General features: G+C 47.6%; 1 protein-coding gene across 2 annotated transcripts; it reads left to right on the top strand.

The window, feature by feature from the left end:
• The first annotated feature begins 854 nt into the window (after nt 1-854).
• Nucleotides 855-14697, top strand: TAF6L (TATA-box binding protein associated factor 6 like). Of its 2 annotated transcripts, none has more exons than XM_035099356.3 (11): nt 855-930; nt 2839-3025; nt 3896-3982; nt 4349-4499; nt 5596-5646; nt 6251-6345; nt 7334-7408; nt 7960-8180; nt 9884-10016; nt 11085-11213; nt 12383-14697. In XM_035099356.3, the coding sequence occupies exons 2-11, from the start codon at nt 2879-2881 to the stop codon at nt 13169-13171; spliced, it is 1878 nt and encodes a 625-aa protein (XP_034955247.1). In that variant the 5' UTR covers nt 855-930; nt 2839-2878; the 3' UTR covers nt 13172-14697. The 2 variants fall into 2 exon arrangements, with proteins under 2 accessions (XP_034955247.1, XP_060125517.1); XM_060269534.2 differs by lacking the exon at nt 855-930 and adding an exon at nt 1199-1328.
• Nucleotides 14698-15219: the final 522 nt, after the last annotated feature.

Below are 15219 nucleotides of genomic sequence, written 5' to 3'. Positions count from 1 at the left end.
CAAGCGGGACAGTCTGGCAATTCCATTTAAATGTAAATATATGCAAATACAAATCCATGGCCAATCACAATAGCAGCAACTAGTGTAAAAGTCATCCGAGGTTGATCACTGTGGGCATACCCAAACCATACATTAAAAGCACATCTAGTGCACATTTAAAGCACATGGTTTTCCCCAAAGAATCATGGGAACTATAGTCCGTTATAGGTGCTTGGAATCCTGGCTCTCTGATGGGGAAAGTAAAGCTCCCAGGATTCATTGGGGCAGCAGGTCATCCACTAAATGTGCTTTAAACATCCACTAAATGTGCTTTAAATGCATGCTGCTGTGTAGATACATTAGTGCAGCTGTATTTGAATTGTCCCATTACAATTTCATGCTTGCTTGGCCCCACTGGGTTGGATCCAATGATAGTGCAGTGCTACTCAGAGTAGGCTCACTGAAATGATCGACAAAACTACCTACCGGTAAGATCCATTCATTTCAATGGGTCTACTCTACTGTGAGTTGAACTCAACCCACTAATATAACTCCCTCTCATCCCTTTGCACCTCGTATGCTCCATATACCTACCAACTTCATGCATCTATGTAGCTAAGCTCATGCCAGAAATAACTATACGAGTCGCCGCAACAAAACTCCGTTGCTTTTGCCGCAGCTGACTTAAACACGGCTGCTTCAGAGTTGCTGCCTCTTTAAGCTACAGCCTTGGGCGGCTGACCTCGCTCTGTCACATGACGGGATTCTGGCAACACCGGCGGCTTCTGCCCTTACTTCGTCACGTGGCGACGAGGCGCTGCGACGCCGGGACCAATAGGAGCTCTGGTGAGCTGCGCGGCCCCGCTTCTCGCCAAGCTGCTGCTGCTGATTGACTGAGCCACAAAGAAAGGCGTGGTTGGAGAAGGCAGAGGTCTTGGAGGTGGGAAGCAGGTAACTTCTTTTCACTTCTCTTGCCGCTTTCTATTATCCGGGCGGCGGCTCTAAGGTTGCTCTCATTCCTCCCCCCCTCCCCGCATGCAACTATGGAATCATAGAAGTGTAGAGTTGGAAGGGATCACGAGGGTCATCTAGTCCAACCCCTGCAATTCGGGAATCTTTTGCTCCACGTGGGGCTCGAACTCACGACCCTGAGATCAAGCGTCTCATGCTGTACAGATTTATAAAGAAACTCTTTCCGCATCCTCTCAAGGATCCAGCTCTCCTTTCCTTCCAATATCTCTTCCCAATTTTGAATGAACTGTTTACCCCTATGGGGCTGAGGGCGGGCCGGTGGGCGAGAAGAGGGAGCTTGGCAATGGCGACTGTGGGAGGCGGGAGATAATGGAGAGGTTTGTTTTATTTCCTTACATTTATTTCTGCTGTTTTTTTCTTGTGCAGTTGGTGATACTATTAATAGTAGTAGTATTAATCGAATGGTTCATTTATTACCCACTAAAGTCATAGAATATAAACAAAAGCTATCAGTGACTACTAGCCACAATGGCTATGCCATAGATGCTTGTGAATACCAGTTGCTGGAAGCCGCTGTAAGGGAAAGAGCTGGCTAGCCTGTTTCCTACAAGCATCTGGTTGGCCACTGAGAGAACAGGATGCTGGAGTAGATGAGCCACTGGCCTGATCCAGCAGGCTCTTCTTTTGTACTTAAGGTCCCAGATTACAACAATTTACTCTACATTATACCCCACCTTCCTCCTTTCCTGCCTCTCACGGCATTATAGATGTGGATCACATGGTGGGGTCTCCATTTCACAATCAGGCAGTAAATAGACCATGCCCTGCTTAGGTGGAAGAATGATGGCAGCCTGGTGTGCCCTCATACCATACGTAGCTTGTAACCTAAGACCCCAAATTTTTATTATTTTTCTTGTGGGTTTCCCCCCCACTCCTCTTGCTTCTGTGGTGGGGCCCAGGTAGTTCCCAGATGCAGTTCTACTGCAGACACTGGCCAGATTAAAATTGGGCAAGGTGTTAGGAAGGTCAGAAGCTGCCTTATACCAAGTCAGATTGTTCAGAATTGTCTATTACACTGACTGACAGCAGCTGTCAGGGGTTTCATTCAAGAAATCTCAACCCAGCCCTACTTGGAGATGCCTTTGGGAGTTGAACCTGGGACCATATACGTGCATAATAGATTCTTTTTAGTAAACCACTCTGAAGGTTCTTCTACAATCAAGCAGCAGATACACTTTATGAAATAAAAGTAACTAAAAAAGATAGATTCATTGTCACCGAGCCTTTCGGTACATAGGCTATCAGACAGAAGCCACATTCATAAGCCCCATATATACCCACTTGACAGCTTTGCTTGGCAAAATGGGCACTATTACAAGTGCCACATAATACCTGTCTGGCCTTTCTAAGATCTTGGTGTTTTAGTGTGGCAGCACTTCCCTTTCAGAACTGCCTTCCTACTGATACCAAGCAGGCACCGTCACTGTATTCGTTTTGGTGCCTGCCAAAAGCATTCTAACCCTTCCCAGATGCTTAGAAATGCTAATGTGAATTTCAATTGGTTTTAACTTTTTGTATGTTTTTAAACTATTGTAAATTTATCTTGAATGTCTAGTTTTACTCTTTTTTGTAAACTTCTTTGAGTCAAGCAGTGTATAAATTGTGCGAAATCAAATAAATAAATAAAATCCCCCCTCCCCATTTAATTCCCACAACAACCCCATGAGGTAGATTAGGCTGAGATTCTATTCCTGGCTCAAGGTTACCCGAGTGAACTTCCAGGCGAAGTGGGGATTGAACCCTGGTCTCCTAGGTCCTAGTCTGGCACTAACCACTACACCCCCACTGTCTCTCTCTTGCATCATGCTCAACCTCTCTTTCATGTAGGCCTCCGTAAAGCCTTCTTACCTGTCCAGCTGCCACAGCCATGTCGGATAGGGAGGAGCGCCGCTTTGTGGAGATCCCGCGGGAGTCGGTGCGGCTGATGGCCGAGAGCACTGGGGTGGAGCTGACGGACGAGGTGGCCTCCCTCCTGGCTGAAGATGTCTGTTACCGTCTGCGAGAAGCCACTCAGGTGAGGGAGGCCTTGGTGGGTCCAGTCCTGAGGATTCTGGGAAATGGAGGGCCCATATTTGCACCCTCCATCCCTCCTGCTGTTGACAACCTGTCTCCTTCCCAGCCCCAGTTTGCCAATAGGACACTATTTTGGTGACTGATCAGCCAGTTGGGCTTGCCGATCGGAAGGCTGGCAGTTCGAATCCCCGTGACGGAGTGAGCTCCCGTTGCTCTGTCCCAGCTCCTGCCAACCTAGCAGTTCAAAAGCATACCAGTGCAAGTAGATAAATAGGTACTGCTGTGGCAGGAAGGTAAATGGCGTTTCCGTGCGCTCTGGCACTTGTCACGTGTTTCGTTGCACCAGAAGCGGTTTAGTCCTGCTGGCCACATGACCCGGAAAGCTGTCTGTGGACAAACACTGGCTCCCTCGGCCTGAAAGCGAGATGAGCGCTGCAACCGCATAGTCGCCTTTGACTGGACTTAACCGTCCAGGGGCCCTTTACCTTTAGCAATTTCCCCCATTCCTTAGGTTAATAAAGAAAGAAAAAACCATGAAATCAAACCTGCAATGACATAAAAAATATAAATTTTAAAAATGCAGATATGTATGTAATAAAAGCCAAGGGAACCAACAATGTATGCTGAAAGTGCATTCATTTTCTTTTTCCACCTTTAAATATTTTGGACCTGAACTCCCATCAGTTGTGGGCAGCATGGTCATTTTGGACCACTATTCCCATCAGCCCCATCCTGTTGTGGTCTAAGGATGCCTGATGGTCCACAGTGGGGGCGGGGAGCACACCTGGAGCAGACAGTATCGTGCTAGACAGCCCAAGGACCTGACTTCATCTGATGGGACTTTTTGTATGTCCTTTCCTCTCGCTTTCAGAACAGTTCCCAGTTCATGAAACACACCAAACGGAGAAAGCTGACGGTGGAGGACTTCAATCGCGCTCTGCGCTGGAGCAATGTCGAGGTGAACCCAGGAAGCCTGGCTTTCTTGAGACCTGGCCCCAAATGGACCCCTCTCTGGACATCTTCCCTCTTGGCGGCACCTAAAAGCCAGGAAGCTCCTTGATAGTTAGAATGATTTAGGATGCTGCTTTCGCCCAGGCCTGAGGGACATAAGATGCAAAGGAGCATAAGAACACAGGCTCCTGTTATCAACTAAAACCAGGCAGACTAGTAGCCAACTCACAGTGGGGGAGGGGTCCTCTTTAATGGGGTTGGCAGGCTAATTAGGAAATGGGGTGTGTGTGTGAGAGAGAGAGTGTGTCTGCTCCTGTGGCTGCTTTGCAAGGCTGGCGGCCTTGAGAGACTGAGGGTGTGCTATCTGTTGCAGGCTGTGTGTGGCTATGGCTCTCAGGACGCCCTCCCATTCCGTGCCATCAAGGACGGCGAACTGTACTTCCAGGAGGATCGTGAGGTCAACCTGGTGGAGCTGGCTTTGGCCACCAACATCCCCAAGGGCTGTGCTGAAGCAGCTGTGAGAGGTAGGCCTCATGGGGTGGGGAGTGCAGGGCAAAGGGGTGAGGCGACTGCCCCAGGCAGCAGGGTCCACAGGGGCAGAAGATCCTGATGTAGATTCCCCCCTTGTTCCTGATGTAGATATGTCCCCACCCCATCTTACCTGGCAGGGAGGGGGGGGGAACTGCCATTTTGTGGTTCGCCTTTGGTGCCAAAATGGCTCTGACCCTCCACCAACCTTTAGCTTACTTAACAAACCTTTATTAGGCATTTTAAACCGGAGGTGGGAGAGGTAGGCAGCCCCTTGATGCAATTCAAAAAAAGCAATGTAGTGTGTAATGTCTGGAAGGATATATGAGTTATGATTTATATGATTTTGTATATTTGAATTTATGTTTGGTACGATTGCGATCTTTGAGTATGTGTGGACTGTATTTTAACCTTAAATCTTAATAAAGTATTTAAAATTTTTTAAAAAAGGAAGGATATAGAAAGATGGCGCCGAAGTAAGACGCTCTTATCGGAGCTCGAATAAATCTTTTAACTAAATGCCTTTGTTGCTGGCTCTCCTCCTTTTGGCTTATATTTCCTTTTCCCAGTTTGTTGTACTTTTGAACATCTTATCTTATCCACCTCGGTGCCTGGGTTTAATGAAGTTAACCAACCTTTAGCACCTGAGAGGATCTGCAGGGAAGGAGGCCGTCGGTTTTGGTATTTGGGGCCTGGGTTGCTTCGGGTTTTAAGTACTAACCCGACCACCTTGAATCGGGCCTGGAAAAGGGCTGGCAACTGGTGCAAGTTGTTTTCAAACAATGGATTATATGAGATCTAAATGGAACCCCAGGCAGTTATCTGGCTGCTGCATTTTGGACCAATAGAAGTTTCTGAGTTGCCTTCAAGGGGGGAGCACATTGCAGTAATCCAAGGCTGGGTTGAGCAGCTAAACCAGGCATCCCCAAACTTCGGCCCTCCAGATGTTTTGGACTACAATTCCCATCTTCCCCAACCACTGGTCCTGTTAGCTAGGGATCATGGGAGTTGTAGGCCAAAACATCTGGAGGGCCGCAGTTTGGGGATGCCTGAGCTAAACCATGGACCCTCTTCTCTTTGCTTTCTTTCTAGTTCATGTCTCTTACCTAGATGGGAAAGGAAACTTGGAACCACAAGGCTCTGGTAAGAACAGTTTGCTTAGTTGTATTTGTTGAAGTAACAGCAACAACAACAACAACAACAACAACAACAACAACAACCCTGCTTCTCTCTCCCAACCCGCCCCTCAAAGTGAATCCCAGGCTTTAATGTTGGTTTTTTTTGTAATTTGTTGTTTATTACATTTATACCCCACCTTTCCTCCAAGGAAATCAATGTCTTTCTCCCTCCCCCTCCTCCTTGCAAAAACAATTTTGTGAGGTATGTTACGACCCACTCAATAGTGGTGCATGGCCCTTGAAAGGTCACACAAAAGGGAATGTGGCCCTCAGGTTGAAAAATGCCCTGGCTCTGTGTGGCCAGTTGAAGCGCCCCGACCTTCTGCCCCACAGGCCTAGGCGACAAGGAAGCAATGGGTTGCTGAACTGTGTGGGACTGAGGTGATAAACCTCAGGCCTCACTCCTGTCCGCAATTGTGCTGAAGCATTTTGCAGCTTCTGGATCAAGCGCAAGGGAAGCCCCACATGGAGCATGTCGCAGATTCTGAAAAGAACCCGGTTGGTTGGTTGCGTCCTTCCTTTCCCCCACCCGCTACAACCCCCACAATCTCTCCCTCTCATCCTTCCAGTGCCCAGCGCCGTCTCAGCCCTGACAGACGACCTGCTGAAGTATTACCAGCATGTGACCCGGGCCGTGTTGGGGGACGACCCCCAGCTGATGAAGGTGGGCAATGAGCAGAGGGGCGAGGGAGCGATCGAAGCAATGGCTGGGGCCACAGGTGGAATCAGAGAGCAGAATTGTGCTGGGTGGATAAACAGGAAGAAGCAGACATTTTCTGATCTGGGCGAAACCTCAGACAGGTCAAGTGCAAAGTGGTAGTGAGAGTGGTTTGGGGAGCATTTGGGTTTGCGGCCTGGAGTTTTGGAAGTGCATCCCGAGCAGCGTTTGCTAACCATGGAATAGAAAAGTCCTAAGTGGTTCAGGGCTTTTAAAATTGATACAAGAGCCTTGAACCTGGCTCAGTAGTTGTTTAGTACAGTGTTTTTCAACCTTTTTTGGGCAAAGGCACACTTGTTCCATGAAGAAAATCACGAGGCACACCACCATTAAAAAAGTTAAAAAATTTAACTTTGTGCCTATATTGACTATATATAAAGTAATTCTCTTTATATATAGGCCATTTGTTAATGCCCTTTGTTGACTTTAAGCCTGGGTGGCTCTTTTTAATTTTTTCCCCCTTGCCACACAGTACAAACATTCTCAGGCGTTAAGCTTTCCTTGCCCTGACTGCCTCCTGTTCATCTGGGACTGCGTGGGAGCTACGTAGTGCTATTCCTACACAGTATGGCGTATATTCCTTTCACGTCCACTGGAGGGCGCTAGGTTTTTTAAAGTCAAATTCACGTTTTTACCTGTGTTAGGTGTGCGATTTGGAGACTCAAAGGTTCTGCAAACAGTCTCGTATTGGCAAGGAACGCTGTGTCCAAATTTGAGTGGAATCGGTCAAGCGGTTTCCAAGAAAAGTGGACTATAACAACCATGGCCCTTCTACATTTATATATATATATATATAATATATATTTTTATTTTTATATGTATAGATAGATAGATGGTGCTTTGACCATGCACAATGAAGTCTCACCCATCCAAGGGCACCAAACTGCCCCCCCCCTTGCCAGTCCCCTAACCTTTCCACCTCCCTCCTGCTTAGGTGGCTCTTCAGGACCTGCAAACCAATTCAAAGATTGCGGCTCTCCTGCCTTACTTTGTCTACGTTGTGAGCGGGGTGAGTTGAGTGGCAAGTGCCCAGTTTCTCCCCACCCCTTGGGGAGGGCTTCTGCAACAACCAGCACAGGCTTCCCCACTCGGTTGGGCCTGTAGGTGTCCTTCGGAGTGGCACTTCCTGTCAAAGCTGGCATGAACCTCAGCTCATTCACAAGATGCTGGAATGTGTACAGAGGAGGGCGACCAAAATGATAAAGGGCCTGGAAACAGCATCTTGTAAGGAACAGTTTGGGGAACTAGGGATGTTTAGCTTGGAGAACCAAGAGATCTCTGCTGATCTTAACACCTAAGAGGGACTGTGGGAAAGAAGGTGGCCTCTCAGATATTTGGAGCCTACATTGTGCATGGGAGTGAGAGAAGGAGGTTGTGTTTACAACTGCTGTAAGGTTAGGTATGAAGGAAGGCACCTCCAGGCTGCGAGGGGTGCCCACCCTTGAGGGGAGAGGCTGTGTGCCAGTCAGCTAAGGCCCGAGGGCTGCCCAGGGGGTGATGTACGGCCTGGTCCTCTGCTGGCTTCTGAGCCTGCCTTTCCTCTCCTGGATCCCCTGGCAGGTCAAGTCCGTGAGCCATGACCTGGAGCAGCTGAACCGCCTTCTGCACGTGGCCAAGAGCCTCATCCAGAACCCCTACCTGTGCCTGGGCTCCTACGTCAAGAGCCTCATTGCCAGCGTCATGTACTGCGTCCTGGAACCCCTGGCGGCTTCTATCAACCCCCTCAATGATCACTGGACCCTGCGTGACTACGCAGCCATGCTGCTGGGACACATCTTCTGGTACGCCATTTCCTCCTTTGCGGCTGGGAGAGCCTTCCCCACCCCCACCCCCCCGGATTCCCGCTGAGGTAACTGGCTGGGAGGTGCACCTTCCTCTTTGGGATGTCACCTACTGAAATGTCTTGGGGACTCTGCTCTTTTTTTTTTAACAGGTGGCCACCTGTCAGGAATTTTCCAGTTGTGGGTTGGTCCAGATGACCGTGGGGGGGTCCCTTCCAATGCTACAATTCGATGATTCCATCTAGCGGAAAAGTCTGGGGGCCACATTCGGTCATTGGCAAGCTTAAGGGAGCCTCATACAGGCATAGGCAAACTCGGCCTTCCAGATGTTTTGGGACTACAATTCCCATCATCCCTGACCACTGGTCCTGTTAGCTAGTGATCATGGGAGTTGTAGTCCCAAAACATCTGGAGGGCTGAGTTTGCCTATGCCTGGCCTCATGGATGAAGTTAGAGGCAATTGTGGACAGAGGAACAGGCATGACCCTCGGCAGTAGGCTGTATTCCTGCCACACCAAAGCCATTGGTTAATACACCCTAGCTTCATCCTGACATTCTGGGGGAGCGAGTTCCACGGTTTAGCAAATGTGTTTCATGAAGAAATATTTTCTTTTATCTAGACGTGCACTGTCCCATCGGTTGAGCAAACCCGTGGAGAGAAAAATATCCTTAACTCTTTTAGCATCATCTTGGTTGATTCTATTTCTGTGCCGCTTTTTATTCAAATAAATCCCAAAGCAGCTTACAAACGAAAGATAAAAAAAATAACATAATGGAACATCATGAATACAGCATAAATTATATAGAACGCTTAACAAATAATCAGTAAAACAATCAAACCCCAAATAAAACAATTACCATCTATGTAACGCTATTAACAAAACAACTAAAAAAGTACGCTAAACATCACAGTTACACCAAAAAATTTACAAGAAAGGATTCACAAAGTATGACAGCATTCGTATCTATAAAACAATATTATACAATGATAGCCATGTTCAAATATATAAAAGGATGTCATATAGAGGAGGGAGAAAGGTTGTTTTCTGCTGCTCCAGAGAAGCAGACACGGAACAATGGATTCAAACTACAAGAAAGAAGATCCCACCTAAACATTAGGAAGAACTTCCTGACAGTAAGAACTGTTCGGCAGTGGAATTTGCTGCCAAGGAGTGGGGTGGAGTCTCCTTCTTTGGAGGTCTTTAAGTGGAGGCTTGATGGCTATATGTCAGGAATGCTTTGATGGTGTTTCCTGCTTGGCAGGGGGTTGGAATGGATGGCCCTTGTGGTCTCTTCCAACTCTATGATTCTATGATTATCAACATTAATAAAATAGCAACAAAACAAACAAAGCCCTGTTGAATTTGTACTCTTGACAAGCAGAAAGCAATGGTGCCCAAACTGGATTGCCTTGCAAATAAAGGTCTTTTAAAATGTTGCTTGTCTGTTCGGACAAATCAGGTTTATATAGCTCAGGCTGACTCTACATTCCACTGCAAACTAGCCCACCCAAGAGAGAGGAGGCACGGTAAGGAAAAGTGATTCGCTAGGCAAGCTGTTTCAGAAGAGACTCTTGGGTGGGCTAGTTTGCAGGCTCCTTGGGGCAGGGACCTGCCTGCTGGTTTTTTTCTTACTTTTCATTTCCCCCTTTTTTCTTTTGCCATAAATTGATACATGCTGCATACACTGCAAAACTTTTTCAGGACTCACGGTGACTTGGTGAGCGGCCTATATCACCAGATCCTGCTGTCGCTGCAGAAAGTGCTGGCCGATCCCGTCCGCCCACTCTGTTCCCACTATGGGGCTGTTGTGGGGCTACATGCCTTGGGATGGAAGGTAACTGGCATTTTTGTATTTTATTTATTATTATTATTATTATTATTATTATTATTATTATTATTAGATACCCCTATGCATTATTTTCTGTCTCATCTCCACTCATATTGTAAAAAGTTCCTGCATGAATAAAGCCTTTAAACTCCAGAAACTGTAAGCGATTACTTCGATCAAATTCACCCAAGCTGCAAGGTCTGCTAACAGGGCACTCACCAGTTTCTCTACGTGCACAAGTTCTTCCGGATGAACAGGGATCATCACACCACCAGCTGCAATTAGAGAGGCCTCTGTCAGATTTTGCATGGTGCAGGTTACCTGGAAAATGGAAAGGAACATCAATATGTGTGAGGGGTCCTTCTAAGCCAGTGTTTCCCAACCTTGTGCCTCCAGATGTTTTCGGACTACAATTCCCATCATTCCTGACCACTGGTGTTGCTAGCTAGGGATGATGGGAGTTGTAGTCCCAAAACATCTGGAGGCACAAGGTTGGGAAACACTGCAGACATATCAGAGCCATTTGCATCAGTTGCACATAAAACCATACAACGGAAACCATATGGAAAAGTTAAAATCGTAAAACCGCCGACCATAGATGAAATAATGTATTCTTAACTGCCTGCATAAGCCTGACAGAATAGGAAAGTTTTCAGCGGGTGGCACAGAAAGGCCTACTGTATCGCTAGTGGCAGAGAGTTCCACAGGACTGAGCCAGTGACACTAAAGGTTTATTGTCATTGTCAAATGAGCTTTGCCCTGCAGATGATGGCCGTGATCAAGCTGGAATAGAAGGGTTCTGGCAGTCCCTTAGGTACCCTGGACGTAAGTCATTCAGGGATTTGTAAATTGATGCAAGGACATTGAAACTGCAGGTAGCAGATGGGGTAACAGATGGACAGTTTGTGCCAGAGCTTCTTCTGAACCAGGCCCAAGGGCAGTGACACTGCAAGGATCTAGCCTGGGCCAATGCAGGGGCTACAGTGGTCTTCCTCTTGGCTGTGTCTCCCCAGCCTAGTGACCAGCACAGCTGACCTGTGTTGTCTCTCTGTTTCTCCGCCTCTTCTCACCCAGGCAGTGGAGAGGGTTCTCTATCCCCACCTCTCCACCTACTGGTCGAACCTGCAGGCCGTGCTTGATGACTACTCTGTGTCCAATGCTCAGGTGAAGGCTGATGGGCACAAAGTCTATGGAGCCATCCTGGTAAGTCCCTGCTGGTACCTTATGAGATACTTTTTTCATTTTTAAAATCGAATTTCATTGACAACAAGCAGGGTTGCAGAAAAAGAAAAGAAAAAGGGATGATAAGATTGCCCGTAAGGAAATAATAGGATGCAGCCACACAATTTTACTGCATCAATAAAAGGAAGAGGGAAGGGTGTGTGTGATCTATTATAAACAAAGGGTTCCATGGTCTAATCCAGAGGTTTTTTGGGCCACCATCCCTTTGGTTCCATAAATTCATCCCCAGAGCCCTCTATGCTATAGAAAGCGCTGTTTGCAATAACAGTTTGCATGAGCCAGTAAGGAAGCACAATAAAATCCCAAAACAGTAAAAAAAAACCATGCGTGTTTATTCAAAAGCCAATTAAAACGTGTTAGTTTAATGAATTACACTGAATAAAATTGATTAACCAGATCCTGTGACAGCAGCTTTTCAAAGTCATTGACACCTCCAGTCCTGTCCCCCCCTACCAACACCCCTTGCCTCTTAGCACCCCACTAGGCAATCCCACTGCCCCCCCCCCAGGGGATGGCACCACTGCATTTGGGAACCACTGGTCTAAATCAGAACAATTACAATTTTTAATACTTTGAAAAAAGATGAAAAAGTTACCTTAAACTGTACTAAATCCAGACATTTGCACAGACCTGTGTGACCCGACACTCCTGAGCTGCTGTGTTTGTATAGGAAATAAACCAAATGGCAAAGAAGGGATCGCAAGCCCTTTGGACACTTTTAGCTTATGTGAGATTTTTTGGTGATTTGCGAAAAGTTGGAATAGCCAATAGCCCAGAGATTGAGATCAAAAGGCTTCCAAAACTTGGCAGCTGAGGCCCAGGCTGCTCTCAAAAGGTGTGAGTTATGTCTCTTAGTTGTTTATGTCTCGATCCAAATCTACAAGCAAATTCAAAAGAGACGAATGAGGGTAGGGGTGATTTCTGAGAAATCTCGGCCTGCAAAAATATAGTCCAGCCTTTCGGTGGTCAGTGACGATGGGAGTTGTAGTCCAACAACAGCTGGGGAAATTTGAGAAACACTGCGTAACCCGCTCCCCATGAGGCCCAGCCTGCGAGCGCATTATGTGCCAGCCCACTTCTGCCCACTGCCAATGCTCATTGGATGTGCTGTTCCTCCTCCCTTCCTCCAGGTGGCAGTGGAGCGGCTCCTGAAGATGAAGGCACAGGCTGTATCGGCGCCTGTCCAGGCGGAAGGCTCCGGCGCAGAGGGGCGCTCGCGGGAAGGCTGCCCTTGGCTCAGCCCTCTCCAGGACCCTCAGGTGGAGTTCGGCTTTGGCATCGCCAGCCACCTGCTCCAGCTGGGCAGCGGTGGGCCCCAGGCCGGTGTGGGCATCTCCACGGACCCCCCAACCACCTCGTTGAACGAGATCTACCAGGAGCTGTACTGCTTCTTTGGGGACAGCCTGGCTACCCGTTTCGGCACTGGCTCAGGACTGTGCCCAGCCGAGCCGCTGCCGGCCAGCACTCCCAAGGTGGCGGATGCCAAAAAGGAGCCGCCAGCCTTTGGGGGCGGGGAGACGGCCCGCAAGATGCCCCAGCTGACGGCCAACGCCACCGTCAGCCCACGGGAAGAGGAGAGCCCCCGCGGGGAGTTCTCAGCCAGCCGGGCCCACCTGCAGCGCCCTGCCAGCCTGGCTCGGTCGCGCAGCGCCTCTCGCCAGCAGGGGTACCGCCTGGGCGTCCGGGACGTCTTCCAGAAGTGCCGCTTCTCCCCCCAGGGGCCGCCTCGCTTCAGCTTCTTGATCGCGGGTCGACAGGCGGAGAGGCAGTGCCAGGGGCGCCTCTTCCAGACCTCTTTCCTGCACCACCACGGCCCCGGCCACGTCTCCCGCTACACCCAGAAGCTGCCCATGATCGGGAGGACCAAGGCAGCGAAGAAGTGGGCCCACTCGGAATACTCTCTCTACCTGCCTCTCTGAAAGGGGCCGGCAGGGACCGGCTAGGGTGGCAGCGGCAGCAGCACCCAGCCCTTCTGGGCCATGTGCAATGTCATTTTTAAAAAAAAATCCCCCAAAGATGCACACTATTCAATTAGAAATAAAAATACAAAATAATAACCAAACAAAGAAAACAAATCACGCACCCATGTGGTGTCTCTCCCCCAATACTTGCCATCTCTTAATCTTTAGGCAATGTCATTTTTTTTAAGGGCCACAACCTTTCTCAGGTAGAGCGGCGACCACTTGTGTTTTATTCCTGGCGATTTGGGACTTCTCTTTTATCGGCTCTGCTTCTTTTGAGGGGCACAATTTCGCCACCGCTTGTGTGAGAGGTTGGGGGCAGGAGAGCAGAGCTGGTTTTACAAAGATGTCAACCCTGGAACTGTGAAGGGGGAAGGATTTGGGTTTGGGGCGAGGCTCCCGGCCGGCCTTTACTAATGTTTGTTTTGCACTACAACTCCCAACAGCCTCAGCTACCACACACTGGCCAAGACTGCTCTAGTTGTTGTCTGCTTGTGAAGGCACTGAGGACATACTCTGCCTCCTCTTTCTTCTATGACCACAGAGTGCTCTCGACCTGTTTTCCTTTGCAGTGGGAAACTATTTTGGAAATGGGGGCTCCGTTTTCCCTTCCCCCCATTTCCCTACCGAAAGAGAAAATTAATAAAGCAGCCCCTTATTTCCCTGATCTTTTTATAAACTGATGTCACAGTGGGTCATGCTGTTAACCAGAAGGTTGTTGGGCCAAGTCCACCCAGGGATGGCTGTGGGCAGAATTCCTGCATTGCGGGGAGGGGGTAGGCCAGATTAAACTTGGGGTCCCTTCCAACTCTACAATGCTGTGATTTTATTATTTAAATTGTGATCTTTCCCCCAAAAGAATCCTGGAAGCTAGTTTGTTAAGGGTACTGGGAATTCTAGTTCCGTGAGGGGTCAAACTACAATTCCCAAGATTCTTTGTGTAGGGGTGTGCCTTAAATGTCCAGTCTGTGTAGCCCTGGACTGAGTGAGACAAAGCAAAGTTTCAGATTCACTAGTTAGGAAAAAAAATCTTAATTTTTTTTTAGGAAGTCACTACCGTAAAAGTTTTGGGAGGGGTCCCTCAGGGTAGCTGTGGACTTGGGGAGGGGCAGGCTTATAGTGAGTGCATGAGATTATTCCACAGGAAGTGCTTTTTGTAAAATAAAATAAAAACCTCATCCTTTGTGTGTGTCTCTTCTCTCCCTTCAGCACCCCCCCCCAAAAAAAAATTTTTTCCCTTATTGGTTGAACACAGGAGTATTTTGGAACTTACTGTTTCTAATCCAGTTGGTAAATCATAATATAGGAAATTGCCTTCTACCAAGTCAGCCTTTTAATTTTTAATTATTACTGTGACTATTATTTAAATTTGTATGCTGCTTTTCCATATAAATATGCTCAGAGCATCACCCCCAAACAAAAATACACATCAATACTTCATTGCAATAGCAATAAAATAATAAACCATTTCAGAATAATGACAATCCAACAAATACCTCAGTTTGATTTTGTGAACATTATGATAATTTAAGTCATCATAGACAAACCATTAATCATTGAAATGTATCATTTAAAAGCCATTAAGTCAGTAGTCATCATTCTTGTGGCAGTGAGTTCCACAGATCTATCTATATGTGAAAAAATTCTTTTGTCTGTCCTGAATCTACTGATCTCCCAGCCATTATTCTATTCTATTTTCAGTTCTACTCTTTAAACAAACGGGGATGTTCTCTGGCTGCTTTCTCAACACCATACAACCCCCACCCCACCCCTAAAAATATCCACATATTTTAGCCTTTCTAAAGGTGCTGTAATCCTCACTTATCCTGATTCTGCTTTTGTCCCATTTCCTGAACTCTGCTGAGCAGCCACTGCCTCTCACCTATTGCACAGGGTTGTGAGGAAGGGGGGAAACACTGTACACCACCCTGAGCTCCCTGGAGAAAATGCAAGAAAAATAAAATTCAATGGAAAAAATACCCTCTCATTATGTGTGTGTGTTATAA

The sequence above is a fragment of the Zootoca vivipara genome, chromosome 16, assembly GCF_965207765.1.
Source record: "Zootoca vivipara chromosome 16, rZooViv2.hap1.1, whole genome shotgun sequence".
In the NCBI taxonomy this organism is placed as follows: Eukaryota; Metazoa; Chordata; class Lepidosauria; order Squamata; family Lacertidae; genus Zootoca; species Zootoca vivipara.
The sequence above is the reverse complement of the archived record's forward strand: the minus strand, read 5'-3'. Positions and strand labels throughout refer to the sequence as shown.

Coding starts and splice junctions, on each gene's coding strand:
- TAF6L (XM_035099356.3), top strand. CDS start 2,879: ATGTCGGATAGGGAGGAGCGCCGCTTTGTGGAGATCCCGCGGGAGTCG. Junction 3,026..3,895: donor GTCTGCGAGAAGCCACTCAG/GTGAGGGAGGCC, acceptor TCTCGCTTTCAG/AACAGTTCCCAGTTCATGAA. Junction 11,214..12,382: donor AAGTCTATGGAGCCATCCTG/GTAAGTCCCTGC, acceptor CCCTTCCTCCAG/GTGGCAGTGGAGCGGCTCCT.